Source organism: Scyliorhinus torazame, chromosome 4, assembly GCF_047496885.1.
Source record: "Scyliorhinus torazame isolate Kashiwa2021f chromosome 4, sScyTor2.1, whole genome shotgun sequence".
NCBI classification, from domain to species: domain Eukaryota; kingdom Metazoa; phylum Chordata; class Chondrichthyes; order Carcharhiniformes; family Scyliorhinidae; genus Scyliorhinus; species Scyliorhinus torazame.
In genome coordinates this window covers 192,521,524-192,537,070 of record NC_092710.1, presented here as the reverse complement: position 1 = coordinate 192,537,070, position 15,547 = coordinate 192,521,524, and the positions used below count along the sequence as shown (strand labels likewise).

The window sequence follows — 15,547 nt, the reverse complement described above, 5'->3', positions numbered from 1 at the left end:
CTACTGTTTAGAACAGATCCCATTTGCTTTTTATAAACAGCTTTCCAACTTGCCCTGTCACCTTTAAAGATGAATGTACATACACCCCCAGGTCTCTTTCTTCCTGTACCTCTTGTTAGTTTACATTGCTCCAACCCATTAATCCTACCAAAATGCAACACTTCCAGTTTTCTGTGTTAAATTTAGCCCCTATCACCAGTTTGCCTAAGTCCTGAAGTCTGTTACTGTCGTCCTCATTGTTTATTTGTTTCTCTGAAGTACCCACCATCTGCAAACTTTGAAACGATGCCTGGTCAAGACAAGTCCAGGTGACTAATATGTATCAAAAAAGAGAAGTGGTCCTATTGCCAACTTCTTAAGAAAAACCATATCCTCTAATTCGTAAAACAGTTGTTCATCACTACTCTAGTTTTCTGTTATAATAAAAGCAAATTACTGCGGATCCTGGAATCTGATACACAAACAGAAAAACAGCTTTTGACAAAGAGTCATCCAGGCTCCCTTCTTTCCACAGATGCTGTCAGACCTACTGAGATTGTCCAGAATTTCAGTTTTTGCACTAGTTCTCTGTCCCTGGGTAGGATTGGGTCCATGCTGCCACAATCCCTTTTATGATGTGAGGTTCGATTTTGTTAACAAGTCTATTCATTGGTTCTTTATCAAACATCTTTTGAAAGTTAATATATATATATCACCCATACAACCCTCATCAACCTTTCCCATAACCTCATTCAATAACTCAATCAAGCTATTTAAACATGATTTGTTTTCAACAGATCCTTGCTGACTGCCATTTAATTAGCTAATTTTTCAAAGTGACAATTAATTTTGTCTCCGATTATTGTCTTTAAAAGATTCCCCATCGTGGTCCTTAGGCTGACTGATCTTTAGTTGTTGGGTTTATCTTTCTCCCCGTTTTTGAACAGGAATATAACATTTTCAATCCTCCAGTCCTCTGATGCCATTCTCAAATCCAAGGAAATTTGGAGAATTGTATCTGGAGTCTCTGCTATCTCTGACTTTACTTTCCCCTGTAATCTAGGGTGCATCCTCTCTGGAGCAGTTGACTTTTCTATTTTGAGTAGCAACTTCTAAATGTTTCTTCTTTTATCTATTTTATCCTCTCAAATTTCTCTACTGCCACCTCCTTAAACCTGACATTGGCAATATCCTCTTTGGTGAAGGTGGATGCAAGATATCTATTTAATGCCTCCGTCATGTCCTGTGCCTCCACGATAACATTTTCTTATTGGTCCCTGATTGCTCCCATCCTTCCTTTGACTACCTTTTTACTATTTATATTTTTAAAAGGCTTTTGGGTTCCTTTCTATGTTAACCTGAATTTTCTGTATTTAACTTGATTCCCTGTTGTATAGTGAGCCTGCAATATATATAAAGTTTCCATTTTCTATTTCATTTAAACGTCTCGATCCTCAGTCATGTTGCTCTAACTTTAGATGCCAGTCCTTTCTCTCGGATGAGAATGTGTCCATTCTATTCCCATGCCTCCTTGAAGGCCTTGTAATGCCCATGTGCTACTTACTTACCAGTCTTTGATTCCAATACGCCTGGTGGTCCAGACCTCCTGTTAATACAATCCCAGTTGATGTTATAACAGGATGGGAAGATCCCAGAATGAAATACTGGCTCAAACAACCATAATTTTATTTTATAAAATGTGGAAGAACAGAATCACAGAACTGCTAATTAGTTTCAACAACAAGGAAAAACATTTATTAAACATGAAAAGTTGGATAATTATCCAATACTCATTTACTCCCTCCCCTGTAGTTTAACAAATACACACAGATTTTAAGGTTAACACCGATTGCCAAGTACATCTTAAGCTACAATGGTCCCATTAACACAAAAAGTCCCTTTTACGCACACACACACACTGGCTGTGGTCAAATACACACACTCCGCTCTGAACCCAAGTTAGTGTCTGTGGGTGTCTCCTTGGAATCCACCCAGGTAATGATCACTTGAGAGTTTCCAAACTCCACTTCCAAAAACACACTTTAAAATCTTCTGTCATAATCATGCTTTTCCTCAGCAGTTTGCAGTTCGAAATTCAGTCCAGGTTTTAGAAATGACACCTGTTAGGCAAAACCTCTGCTCCACTTTTAACAGCGAAGCCAGTCCAGGATTTTACACAACTCTTTTTTAGGATTTCCTTCTCTTAACTGCTTTAACACAAATTCCGAGATCCATCCACCATTTCCAGGGGTCAGTACTCATACCTCAACTGTCTAATATCTAATGATCTGTAAGCAGGGACAAAGTGTAACATAGCAAAGTTTGTGGATGATACTAAAATAGGTGGGAAAACAGGCAGTGAAGAGGAGATAAAGAGTTTACAGATGGATATAGTCTAGCAGAATGGGCCGAAATTTGGCAGGTGGAGTTCAATGTGGATAAGTTGGTAAGGTTATCCATTTAAAAAAATAATATTTTTATTCTCCTTTTTCACATTTTCTCCCAAATTTACACCCAACAATAAACAATAATCAGTAACGAATGTAACGTCAATCCCAATATCAATAACAACGATCCCATCCTCCCAGCAAACCCCAAACATTAGCTTGCATGTTAACATAAACAAATGACACCCATAGTCACCATTAACACATACAGTTCCTACCCTCCCAGCACCCCCCACCAATGTTCGATGTAATCCAATTCTCGAAGTGCATAATGAATAATGCCCATGAGTTGTAGAATCCCTCCATCCTTCCCCTCAGTTCAAATTTAACCTTTTCAAGCATCAAGAATTCCAACAGGTCCCCCCGCCACACCAGGGCACAGGGTGGAGAGGTTGATCTCCACTCTAATAGGATCCTCCTTCGGGCGATCAACGAGGCGAAGGCTACAACATCTGCCTCTGCGCCCGTTTCCAACCCCGGCTGGTCCGAATATGACCTCCCAAGGGCCTGGGTCCAGTTTCACGTGCACCACTTTGGAGATTACCCTAAAAATCTCCTTCCAGTAATCTTCCAGCTTTGGCCAGGACCAAAACGTGGTTTGCGGGGCCCCCCCCATCAACGTTCACACACATCTTCTACCCCCTCAAAGAGCCGGCTCATCCTCGCCCTTGTAAGGCGTGCTCTATACACCACCTTCAGCTGTATCAGGTGGAGGCGCACGAGGTGGAGGCATTCACCATCCGGAGCACCTCACACCAGAACCCCTCCTCCATACCCTCTCCCAACTCTTCCTCCCACTTTGCCTTGATCCCTTCCAGCGGCGCCTTCTCCTCCAAAATAGCCCCGTAAACCGCCGACACTACCCCCTTCTCCAGTCCCCCTGTTGTTAGCACCTCCACCAGCAATGTGGAAGCTGGCTCTACTGGGAAGCTCTGTATCTCCTTTCTGGCAAAGTCTCGAACCTGCATGTGTCTAAATATTTCCCCCTGCTCCATTAGTAACCACATCGCTACCATTCGGCAAGATTTTCTTGAATCCGGTAGTGGTGTCCATCCTCAGCATCTGGAAGCAGATCGGACAGCATGTTAAACATTGTTCCATATCTTTGCTGGCCCCTATCTGCAATAATCACCTCTTTTGCCAGCGGGTTTAGACTCAGCATTTAGGTAATGGGAGGGGAAGAATTTGAAGAAGTTTGGGGACTTCTAGGAGGGAAGGTTTGCCACCTTTACGGAGCTGTTGAAGAAATTTCAGTTCCCAGGTTGCAATATGTTTAGATGTTTTCAGATTTGAGTTTTTTCACGCTAGGCTTTCCCTCTTTTCACTTGGCACTCCCTCTTCCCTGTTGAAGAAGATTTTGTCTTTGGCCAGGTCTGGTGGGGGGAGTATTTCTGTATTTATGGCCAGATCCTATCAGCGGAGTCGGCCCCGTTGAATGAGGTAAAGGTGAAATGGGAGGGTGAATAGGGTTCTACTCTATATGATGAGGTATGGAATGAGGCTTTCCACAGGGTCAACTCCAAATCCTCTTGTGCTTGCCTAAGACTGATTCAGTTCAAGGTGGTGTACAGGGCTCATCTGACTAAAGCGAGGATGAGCGCATCCTTCTAGGGTGGAGGACAGGTATGAACGTTGTTCTCGGGGGCTGGCTAACCACACTCATAAGTTCTGGTCTTGTCCAAAGTTAGTAAGCTTTTGGGTCCCTTTCTTCAGCACCATGACAAACATACTTAATGTTGAGCTGGAGCCATGTCCACTGGTGGCCATTTTCAGGGTGTCACACTCGCCGGTGCTCCAGACGGGGGTGAAGGTGGATGTCCTCGCCTTTGCCTCATTAGTAGCCCGGGGATGAGTTTTGCTTGGTTGGAGGCCTCCTACTCCGTCCAGTGCCTCGGGTTGGTTGGGTGACCTCATGTCTGTCTTATACTTAGAGTAGGTCAAGTACACCGTTAGGGGGTCGGTAGAAGGGTTCTACCTAAGATGGCAGCCATTAATTTCCGTTTCTAAAGAGCTCGTCACCGTCAATTGTTAAGGGGTTTAGTTGTTTAGTTCAGTACAGGGGGTAGGGTGTTAAGTTAATTTGTGCATTTGATTGTTTGTTGTGTTTTTGTTGTAACTTGAATTAATTATGTTATATTATTTTGTTTGTCATTAAAACTTTTCAATAAACATTAAAATAAAAGTGTGCAGATTTTGACTTGCTGGATAATTAAGAAGGCAGCAACATTTTAAAAATGCCAAGAGGTAGTTATGTTATTTTGCAGGAGATAATATAATCTTTATTATTGTCACAAGTAGGCTTACATTAACACTGCAATGAACATACTGTGAAAATCTTAAATTTTATTGGCAAACTTGAATCTTTAGTGCCAATTGAAAATGTGTCTGGCATAAGCTAACAAAAAAGGCAGACCACTACGGTTGTATCTGGACTTCTGATAAATTTGTGTCCTAATGTTCATATAAAGCATTATTTTCTTTTGTTTTCGAGGGTCTTGGGGCTCGTGAACAAGGGTCAACAGAAAACATTAAAGTTCAGGCGAAGAACAACACAGTGGGTCTCGGAGCAGCCGAGAATTATGAGGTAAGTTTTGTAGCAGTATACAAATTATTAAATATTGGTCTTAATTTATGCTTGCCATGAATCCAATATCATAGCATTTATAGTGCAGAAGGAGGCCATTCGGCCATCGGGTCTACACCGGACCTTGAAAGAGCACCCTATTCAAGCCCACGCCTCCACCCTATCCCCGTAATCCAGTGACCCCACCTAACCTTTTGACACTAAGGGCAATTTATCATGGCCAATCTACTTAACTTTACTCTTTGGACTGTGGGAGGAAACCAGAGCACCCGGAGGAAACCCACTCAGACACGAGAAGAAAGTAAACTCCACACAGGCAATGACCGGAGGCTGGAATTGAACCCGGGTCCCTGGAGCTGTGAGGCAACAGTGTTAACCACTGTGCCGCCCAGTATGTTTCCCAATTTAAAAATTCTAAGCATCTTGAATGTGTTCCATTGCTCAATTTATTCGATCTCCTGTGACCTTGCTTATTGCCTAAAATTTTAAACCAATTGAAATTCTATAGGTTTCAGCAGCTGACACTACTGACGAGGATTGCTGATGGAAACCAGCCACGTCGCGCCCGAATTGGTGATGCGATGAGGCTGTCTCGTGAGATTCCCGATGTTCGAAACATCTCACGAAATTCAATCGAACCTCGTGAGATATCACGATCAGGATCTTGCCTTCGCTGGGTGAGATCCAGATGTACATATTTAAATGAGCCATTAGGATTCTCCTGCTGCCTGGGAACTATCCCCCAGCGAGGCCTGGACCAGGCGCTGTTTAGTAATGGTCCTCGCAAAGGTCCTTGTTCATTGGAGATTCCTGGGTGGTCAGGGACAGGACAGGATGGCCCCTTGGCTCTCCATCAGGCCCCTGGGCAACTTGGCATTGCCACCCTGGCACTATGAAGTGCTTGGGTGGCACTGTCAGGCTGGCAGCGCACTTCCAGTATGCCCATGTGGCGGTGCCAGGGTGGCAATGCCAAGGGGGATATGCCCATGAAAGCGGAGATGTGGTGGGATATGAAGGGTGGGGTGGTGAAGGACGGGTATGAAGGGTCTCCTAAAGGTTGGGGGTGTTAAAGGGTCGGGTTCTGAAAGAGGGTGCGGGACCCGAAAGGGGGTTAGGAAGGCCTGAAAATGGAGGGGGGATTGTGGAGTATTGCCCATGTGTGTAGGGCGGGTGGGGGTTGACGTTTTTGCCAGGAGTGTGGCGGACCCTCAAGCTCACTTAGAGATCAGGACATCCTTTCAAAATGGCGACCTGATTTAAAAAACAAAACGTTTTTTTTCCCCAATTAAGGGGCAATTTAGCGTGGCCAATCCACCCACCCTGCACATCTTAGGGTTGTGGTTGTGGGGGTGAAGCCCACGCTGGCTCAGGGAGAATGTGGAAACTCCACACACATAGTGACCCGGGGCCACGATCGATCCCGGGTCATCGGCGCCATGAGGCGGATCGAGCTCTGAGGAGCAGGTCTCATCGGTGAGTTCATTTCCCCAGTGTTGAAAACGTTTCTGAGTATGGGCTTGAAGGGGAGAAACTCTCCAAGGCCCCCAAAAATTACTAAGGGCGGGACTTACCGATCACCCCGCTGTGTATTTTGGCGGCAGAGACGGCCCGCCAGTGGATCTACTGGTCCCACCGTTGTCAGCGGGAATTCCTGGGTAACCCGTGCACCAGCGTGGGACTGGAATTTCCCATTTGCGTGAACAGCAAAATCCGGCGAGAAACATCCCGCCAAACATGCCCAAAGTGACACTTGATTCGCGTCACATGTTTCAGTTTTGTGTGGGGTTGTAGATTTCAACCAGGCTCAAGTCTTCAGCTTAGGCACGGTGGCACAATGGTTAGCATTGCTGCCTCACAGTGCCAGGGGCCCGGTTCGATTCCGACCTCTGACTCTGGAGTTTGCACGTTCTCCCTGTGTCTGCGTGGGTTTCCTCCGGGTGCTCCGGTTTCCTCCCACAGTCCAAAGATGTGCAGACTAGGTGGATTGGCCATGATAAATTGTCCTTTAGTGACCAAAAGGTTAGGTGGGGTTACTGGGTTACGGGGACAGGGTGGGGGGGCCTGACCCTAGGTAGGATGCTCTTTCAGATTGTTGGTGCAGACTCGATGGGTCAAATGGCCTCCTGCACTGTAGGGATTCTATGATTCTAATTGTTAAATGCTTGCAATTGCTTATTCTTAAAACTTGTACGTTTCAACTTCCAAGGGGTGTAATTTCCAGAATCTTTTCATTTTTTTGGAGTGGAGTAATTAAAAAAAAAATAATTTAGTTTACCCAATTCTTTTTTTCCAATTAAGGGGCAATTTAGCGTGGCCAATCCACCTACCCTGCACATGTTTGGGTTGTGGGGGGAGACCCACGCAGACATGAGGAGAATGTGCAAACTCCACACGGACAGTGACCCAGTGCCGGGTTCGAACCCGGGTCGTCGGCGCTGTGAGGCAGCAGTGCTAACCACTGCACCACCGTGCTGCCCCTGGAGTAATGGTTGCTTTTAGTTTGCCTTGAATACAACGGTGAAATCTGGTTGGTCTCTGCTAACCACGTGAATGATAACAAGGTTTGCACTGATCATTCAGAAAGCAAGACTACACTTATAGAATCACATTCACAGGCTCAAAGAGTGTATTTCCTCAAACCAGTGCAAAAACAGCAAGTCCCTGTTGGTGGTATATCAGAAAAACTAGGGTGCATAGCTGTTGTTCTTAATTTCACTTGGTTTCTGCCCATGATAGTCCAATTGAGTTTGGTAGAGTAGAACTGTTGTATTTTGACTCAATTTTATTCAGGTACAAAAGCAAAATTTGGGAAGAATTAATGAAATTAATCTTATAGTTGTGCAGAGTTCATGGGTACACCTGACTTTTAAAATATGCTTTCTAGGTTTGCCTGCCATATTGAAATATTCTAACATTTCAAGAGAAACTCTCAAGTCCAAATGCTGATTCCCGAACTGTTGTCTGTTTTCATTAAAACTCAGTTTCCAAGGAAGAGCCCAGTGAAGTAGCTTTCCCCCTTCACTGGAGACAGCACATTCAAACGTGCAGTAATTCAGCTTGTGAATTGCACTGGAAAGATAAATAGTTTTGATCTTTATGCAGATAGAACTTGTAATGTAATGTAGACCCAGCATTAAGAAATTTTAATGCTATATAAACTGACCCTATGAACACCAGAGAAATAAAAACAAACAATGTTGGAAATACATAAAACAATTTCTGCCCCCCCCCCCCCCCCCCACCCAAGCCTGTCAGCAGCTGTAGAGAGAAAAGCAGAGTTAGCGGCTGGGATTAAATGGGCGGAAATGAGTGCCTGCAATGCCACCGTGAGCAATAGTTGCTGCAGGTAGTGATCCAGGGACTTGAGGGATTATCGCTGGCCACGGGCAAGTGAAGGTGTGTTGGGGAAGAGGGGGGCTCTCATATTCTCTCTCTCTCATATTCTCTCTCTCTCATATTCTCTCTCATTCTCTCGCTCATATTCTCTCGCTCATATTCTCTCGTTCATATTCTCTCTCTCATATTCTCACTCTCATATTCTCTCTCTCTCATTCTCTCTCTCTCATTCTCTCACTCTCATTCTCTCTGATATCCTCTCAGATTCTCTCATTCTCTCTTTCTCATATAAGACCATAAGACATAGGAGCGGAAGTAAGGCCATTCGGCCCATCGAGTCCACTCCGCCATTCAATCATGGCTGATTTCAACTCCATTTACCCGCTCTCTCTCCATAGCCCTTAATTCCTCGAGAAATCAAGAATTTATCAACTTCTGTCTTAAAGACACTCAACGTCCCGGCCTCCACCGCCCTCTGTGGCAATGAATTCCACAGACCCACCACTCTGGCTGAAGAAATTTCTCCTCATCTCTGTTCTAAAGTGACTCCCTTTTATTCCAAGGCTGTGCCCCCGGGTCCTAGTCTCCCCTGCTAATGGAAACAACTTCCCTACATCCACCCTATCTAAGCCATTCATTATCTTGTAAGTTTCTATTAGATCTCCCCTCAACCTCCTAAACTCCAATGAATATAATCCCAGGATCCTCAGACGTTCATCGTATGTTAGGCCTACCATTCCTGGGATCATCCGTGTGAATCTCCGCTGGACCCGCTCCAGTGCCAGTATGTCCTTCCTGAGGTGTGGGGCCCAAAATTGCTCACAGTATTCTAAATGGGGCCTAACTAATGCTTTATAAAGCTTCAGAAGTACATCCCTGCTTTTATATTCCAAGCCTCTTGAGATGAATGACAACATTGCATTTGCTTTCTTAATTACGGACTCAACCTGCAAGTTTACCTTTAGAGAATCCTGGACTAGGACTCCCAAGTCCCTTTGCACTTCAGCATTATGAATTTTGTCACCGTTTAGAAAATAGTCCATGCCTCTATTCTTTTTTCCAAAGTGCAAGACCTCGCACTTGCCCACGTTGAATTTCATCAGCCATTTCTTGGACCACTCTCCTAAACTGTCTAAATCATTCTGCAGCCTCTCCACCTCCTCCATACTACCTGCCCCTCCACCTATCTTTGTATCATCGGCAAACCTAGCCAGAATGCCCCCAGTCCCGTCATCTAGATCGTTAATATATAAAGAGAACAGCTGTGGCCCCAACACTGAACCCTGCGGGACACCACTCGTCACCGGTTGCCATTCCGAAAAAGAAACTTTTATCCCAACTCTCTGCCTTCTGCCTGACAGCCAATCGTCAATCCATGTTAGTACCTTGCCTTGAATACCATGGGCCCTTATTTTACTCAGCAGTCTCCCATGAGGCACCTTATCAAAGGCCTTTTGGAAGTCAAGATAGATAACATCCATTGGCTCTCCTTGGTCTAACCTATTTGTTATCTCTTCAAAGAACTCGAACAGGTTTGTCAGGCACGACCTCCTCTTACTAAATCCATGCTGACTTGTCCTAATCTGACCCTGCACTTCCAAGAATTTAGAAATCTCATCCTTAACAATGGATTCTAGAATCTTGCCAACAACCGAGGTTAGGCTAATTGGCCTATAATTTTCCATCTTTTTCCTTGTTCCCTTCTTGAACAGGGGGGTTACAACAGCGATTTTCCAATCCTCTGGGACTTTCCCAGACTCCAGTGACTTTTGAAAGATCATAACTAACCCCTCCACTATTTCTTCAGCTATCTCCTTTAGAACTCTAGGATGTAGTCCATCTGGGCCCGGAGATTTATCAATTTTTAGACCTCTTAGTTTCTCTAGCACTTTCTCCTTTGTGATGGCTACCATATTCAACTCTGCCCCCTGACTCTCCGGAATTGTTGGAATATTACTCATGTCTTCTACTGTGAAGACCGACACAAAGTACTTATTTAGTTCCTCAGCTATTTCCTTGTCTCCCATCACAAAATTACCAGCGTCATTTTGGAGCGGCCCAATGTCAACTTTTGCCTCCCGTTTGTTTTTAATGTATTTAAAGAAACTTTTACTATCATTCCTAATGTTACTGGCTAGCCTACCTTCATATTTGATCCTCTCTTTCCTTATTTCTCTCTTTGTTATCCTCTGTTTGTTTTTGTAGCCTTCCCAATCTTCTGACTTCCCACTACTCTTTGTCACATTATAGGCTTTCTCTTTTGCTTTGATGCATTCCCTAACTTCCTTTGTCAGCCATGGCTGCCTAATCCCCCCTCTGATAACCTTTCTTTTCTTTGGGATGAACCTCTGCACTGTGTCCTCAATTACTCCCAGAAACTCCTGCCATTGCTGTTCTACTGTCTTTCCCACTAGGCTCTGCTCCCAGTCGGTTTTCGTCAGTTCCTCCCTCATGCCCCTGTAGTTACCTTTATTTAACTGTAACACCTTTACATCTGATTCTACCTTCTTTCTTTCAAATTGGAGATTGAATTCTACCATATTATGATCACTGCCTCCTAAGTGCTCCCTTACTTTAAGATCTTTAATCAAGTCTGGCTCATTACATAACACTAAGTCCAGAATGGCCTGTTCCCTCGTGGGCTCCATCACAAGCTGTTCCAAAAAGCCCTCCTGTAAACATTCAATGAATTCCCTTTCCTTGGGTCCACTGGCAGCATTATTTACCCAGTCCACCTGCATATTGAAGTCCCCCATGATCACTGTGACCTTGCCTTTCTGACATGCACTTTCTATTTCGTGGTGCATTTTGTGCCCCCGGTCCTGACCACTGTTAGGAGGCCTGTACATAACTCCCATTATGGTTTTTTTGCCTTTGTGGTTCCTCAACTCTACCCACACAGACTCCACATCATCTGACCCTATGTCATTTAGTGCTATTGATTTAATTTCATTCCTAATTAACAAGGCAACCCCGCCTCCTCTGCCCACCTCCCTGTCTTTTCGATAGGTTGTGAATCCCTGGATGTTTAAATGCCAGTCCTGAACCCCCTGCAACCATGTCTCTGTGATGCCTACCACATCATACCTGCCAGTCACAATCTGGGCCACAAGCTCATCTACCTTGTTCCGTACACTGCGCGCATTTAAATATAGCACCTTTAATTCTCTATTGACCGTCCCTTTTTGTTTTCTTAGTGTGGTGGACCTTGGTTTACTGAGCCTTTCCATACACTGTGTCATATTTTGTGGGATGGGGACTATCGTAACCTCTCCTGAGTTTTGTCTTTTCGTGCTTTTTTGTATTCCTAAGCAGCTCCGCTTCCCACTGATTACTTCACCTCTTGGTTCCCTGACTTTCTATCTCTTTTTCTATTCCCTCTCATATTCTCTCTCTCTCCCATATTCTCTCTCTCATATTCTCTCTCTCATATTCTCTCTCTCATATTCTCTCTCTCTCATATTCCCCCTCTCTCATATTCTCTCTCTCATATTCTCTCTCTCTCTCTCTCATATTCTCATTCTCTTTCTCTCCCATATTCTCTCTCTCATATTCTCCCTCTCTCTCTCTCTCTCTCTCATTCTCTCTCATTCTCTCTCTCTCATATTCTCTCTCATATTCTCTCTCTCATATTCTCTCTCTCTCTCATTTTCTCTCTCTCATTTTCGCGCTCTCTCATTTTCGCGCTCTCTCATTTTCGCGCTCTCACATTTTCGCTCTCTCTCATTTTCTCTCTCTCATTTTCTCTCTCTCATTATTTCTCTCATATTATCACTCATACCCTCTCTCTCTCATATTCTCTCTCATTCTCTCATTCCCTCTCTCCCATATTCCTCCTCTCTCATATTCTCTCTCTCTCTCTCTCTTTCATATTCCCACTCATATCCTTTCTCTCATATTCTCTCTCTCATGTTCTCTCTCTCATGTTCTCTCTCTCATATTCTCTCTCTCATATTCTCTCTCTCTCATATTCTCCTCTCTCATATTATCTCTCATATTCTCTCTCTCTCTCATATTCTCTCTCATATTCTCTCTCATATTCTCTCTCATTCTCTCTCTCATTCTCTCTCTCATATTATCTCTCATATTCTCTCTCTCATATTCCCACTCTCTCATATCCTCTCTCTCATATTCTCCCTCTCTCTCTTTCTCTCCCTCTCTTTCTCTCTCTCTCATATCCTCTCTCTCTCATATTCTCTTTCTCTCATATCCTCTCTCCCTCTCTCTCTCATAATCTCTCTCTCTCATATTCTCTCTCTCATTCTCTCTCATATTCTCACTCTCTCATATCTTCTCATATTCTCTCTCTCTCTCTCTCTCTCTCTCATTCTCTCTCATATCCTCTCTCATTCTCTCTCTCTCATATTCTCTCTCTCATATTCTCTCTCTCATATTCTGTCTCTCTCATTTTCTCTCTCTCATTTTCTCTCTCTCTCATTTTCGCTCTCTCTAATTTTCTCTCTCTCATTTTCTCTCTCATTTTATCTCTCTCATATTATCTCTCATACTCTCTCTCTCATATTCTCTCTCATTCTCTCATTCCCTCTCTCTCCCATATTCCTCCTCTCTCATATTCTCTCTCTCATATTCCCACTCATATCCTCTCTCTCATATTCTCTCTCATATTCTCTCTCTCTCATATTCCCACTCTCTCATATCCTCTCTCTCATATTCTCACTCTCTCTCCCTCTCATTCTCTCTCTCATATTCTCTCTCTCATATTCTCTTTCTCTCATATCCTCTCTCCCTCTCTCAATCTCTCTCTCTCATTCTCTCACTCTCATATTCTCTCTCATTCTCACTCTCTTATATTCTCTCTCTCATTCTCTCTCATATCCTCTCTCATATTCTCTCATTCCCTCTCATATTCTCTCTCTCATGTTCTCTCATATTCTCTCTCTCTCTCCCATATTCTCTCTCACTCTCATATTCTGTCCCTCTCTCTCATATTCTCTATCTCTCTCTCTTTCATATTCCCTCGCTCTGTCTCATATTCTCTCTCTCTCATATTCTCTCTCTCATATTCTCATTCTCTCTCTCTCTCTCACTCTCACATATTCTCGCTCTCATATTCTCTCTCTCTCTTATATTCTCTCTCTCTCTCATTCTCTCTCTCTCTCTCGCTCTCTCTCACATTCTCTCTCATTCTCTCATATTCTCTCTCTCTCTCATATTCTCTCTCTCACACATATTCTCTCTCTCTCATATTCACTCTGTCATATTCATTCTCTCATATTCTCTCTCTCATATTCTCTCTCTCATATTCTCTCTCATATTCTCTCTCTCATATCCTCTCTGTCATATCCTCTCTCTATCTCATATTCTCTCTCTCACTCTCATATTCTCTCTCTCTCTCAGATTCTCTCTTTCTCATATTCTCTCTCTCTCTCATATTCTCTCATATTCTCGCTCGCATATTCTCTCTCTCATATTCTCTCTCTCATATTCCCACTCTCATATTCTCTCTCTCTCCCTCATATTCTCTTTCTTTCTCTCTCTCTCTCTCTCTCTCTTTCTCGCTCATATTTTCTCTCTCATATTCACTCTCTCTCTTTCTCTCACATTCTCTCTCATATTCGCACTCTCATATTTGCACTCTCATATTCTCTAATATTCTCTCTCTCTCATATTCTCTCTCTCATATTCTCTCTCATTCTCCCTCTCATATTCTCTCTCTCTCATATTCTCTCTCTCTCATGTTCTCTCTCTCATGTTCTCTCTCTCATATTCTCTCTCTCATATTCTCTCTCTCATATTCTCTCTCATTTTCTCTCTCTCTCATTTTCTCTCTCATTTTCTCTCTCTCATATTATCTCTCATACTCTCTCTCTCATATTCTCTCTCATTCTCTCATTCCCTCTCTCTCCCATATTCCTCCTCTCTCATATTCTCTCTCTCTCTCATATTCCCACTCATATCCTCTCTCTCATATCCTCTCTCTCATATCCTCTCTCTCATATCCTCTCTCTCATATCCTCTCTTTCATATCCTCTCTCTCATATCCTCTCTCTCATATCCTCTCTCTCATATCCTCTCTCTCATATCCTCTCTCTCATATCCTCTCTCTCATATTCTCTCTCTCTCATATTCTCTCCCTCTCATATTAACTCTCCTACTCTCTCTCTCTCTCTCTCTCTCATATTCTCTCTCATATTCTCTCTCATATTCTCTCTCATTCTCTCTCGTATTCTCACTCTCTCATATCCTCTCTCCCATATTCTCTCTCTCTCTCATTCTCTCTCATATCCTCTCTCATTCTCTCTCTCATATTCTCTCTCATTCTCACTCTCTTATATTCTCTCTCTCATTCTCTCTCATATCCTTTCATTCCCTCTCATATTCTCTCTCTCATGTTCTCTCATATTCTCTCTCTCCCATATTCTCTCTCACTCTCATATTCTGTCTCTCTCTCTCATTGTCTCTCTCATATTCTCTATCTCATATTCTCTCCCTTTCTCTCTCATTCCCTCGCTCTCTCTCTCATATTCTCTCTCTCTCTCTCATTCTCGCTCTCATATTCTCTCTCTCTTATATTCTCTCTCTCATTCTCTCTCACACATTCTCTCTCTCACATTCTCTCTCTCTCATGTTCACTCTCTCATTCTCTCTCATATTCTCTCTCTCTCATATTCTCTCCCTCTCATATTCTCTCTCTCTCATATTCTCTCTCTCTCATATTCTCTCTCTCATATTCTCTCTCTCATATCCTCTCTGTCATATCCTCTCTCTCTCTCTCATATTCTCTCTCTCACTCTCTCATATTCTCTCTCTCCCTCATATTGTCTTTCTTTCTCTCTCTCTCTCTCTCTCTCTCTCATATTTTCTCTCTCACATTCACTCTCTCTCTTTCTCTCATATTCTCTCTCATATTCGCACTCTCATATTCTCTCTCTCATTCTCTCTCTCATATTCTCAAATATTCTCCCTCTCATATTCTCTAATATTCTCTCTCTCTCATATTCTCTCTCATTCTCCCTCTCTCATATTCTCTCTCTCATATTCTCTCTCTCTCATATTCTCTCTCTCTCATATTCTCTCTATCTCATATTCTCTCTCTCTCATATTCTCTCTCTCTCATATTCTCTCTCTCTCATATTCTCTCTCTCTCATATTCTCTCTCTCTCATATTTTCTCTCTCTCTCATATTCTCTCTCTCTCATGTTCTCTCTCTCATATTCTCTCTCTCATATTCTCTCTCTCT

The 15,547-nt window shown here is 43.2% G+C and overlaps 1 protein-coding gene across 2 annotated transcripts in view; it reads left to right on the top strand.

Moving 5' to 3' along the window:
- Positions 1-15,547, top strand: part of pinx1 (PIN2 (TERF1) interacting telomerase inhibitor 1) — a 201,796-nt gene that overhangs the window by 15,387 nt on the left and 170,862 nt on the right. For both annotated transcript variants that reach the window (XM_072499038.1, XM_072499037.1), the window contains exon 3: positions 4,918-5,010. In XM_072499038.1, the coding sequence (XP_072355139.1) occupies positions 4,918-5,010 (93 nt within the window). The remainder of the gene's footprint in view (positions 1-4,917; positions 5,011-15,547) is intronic.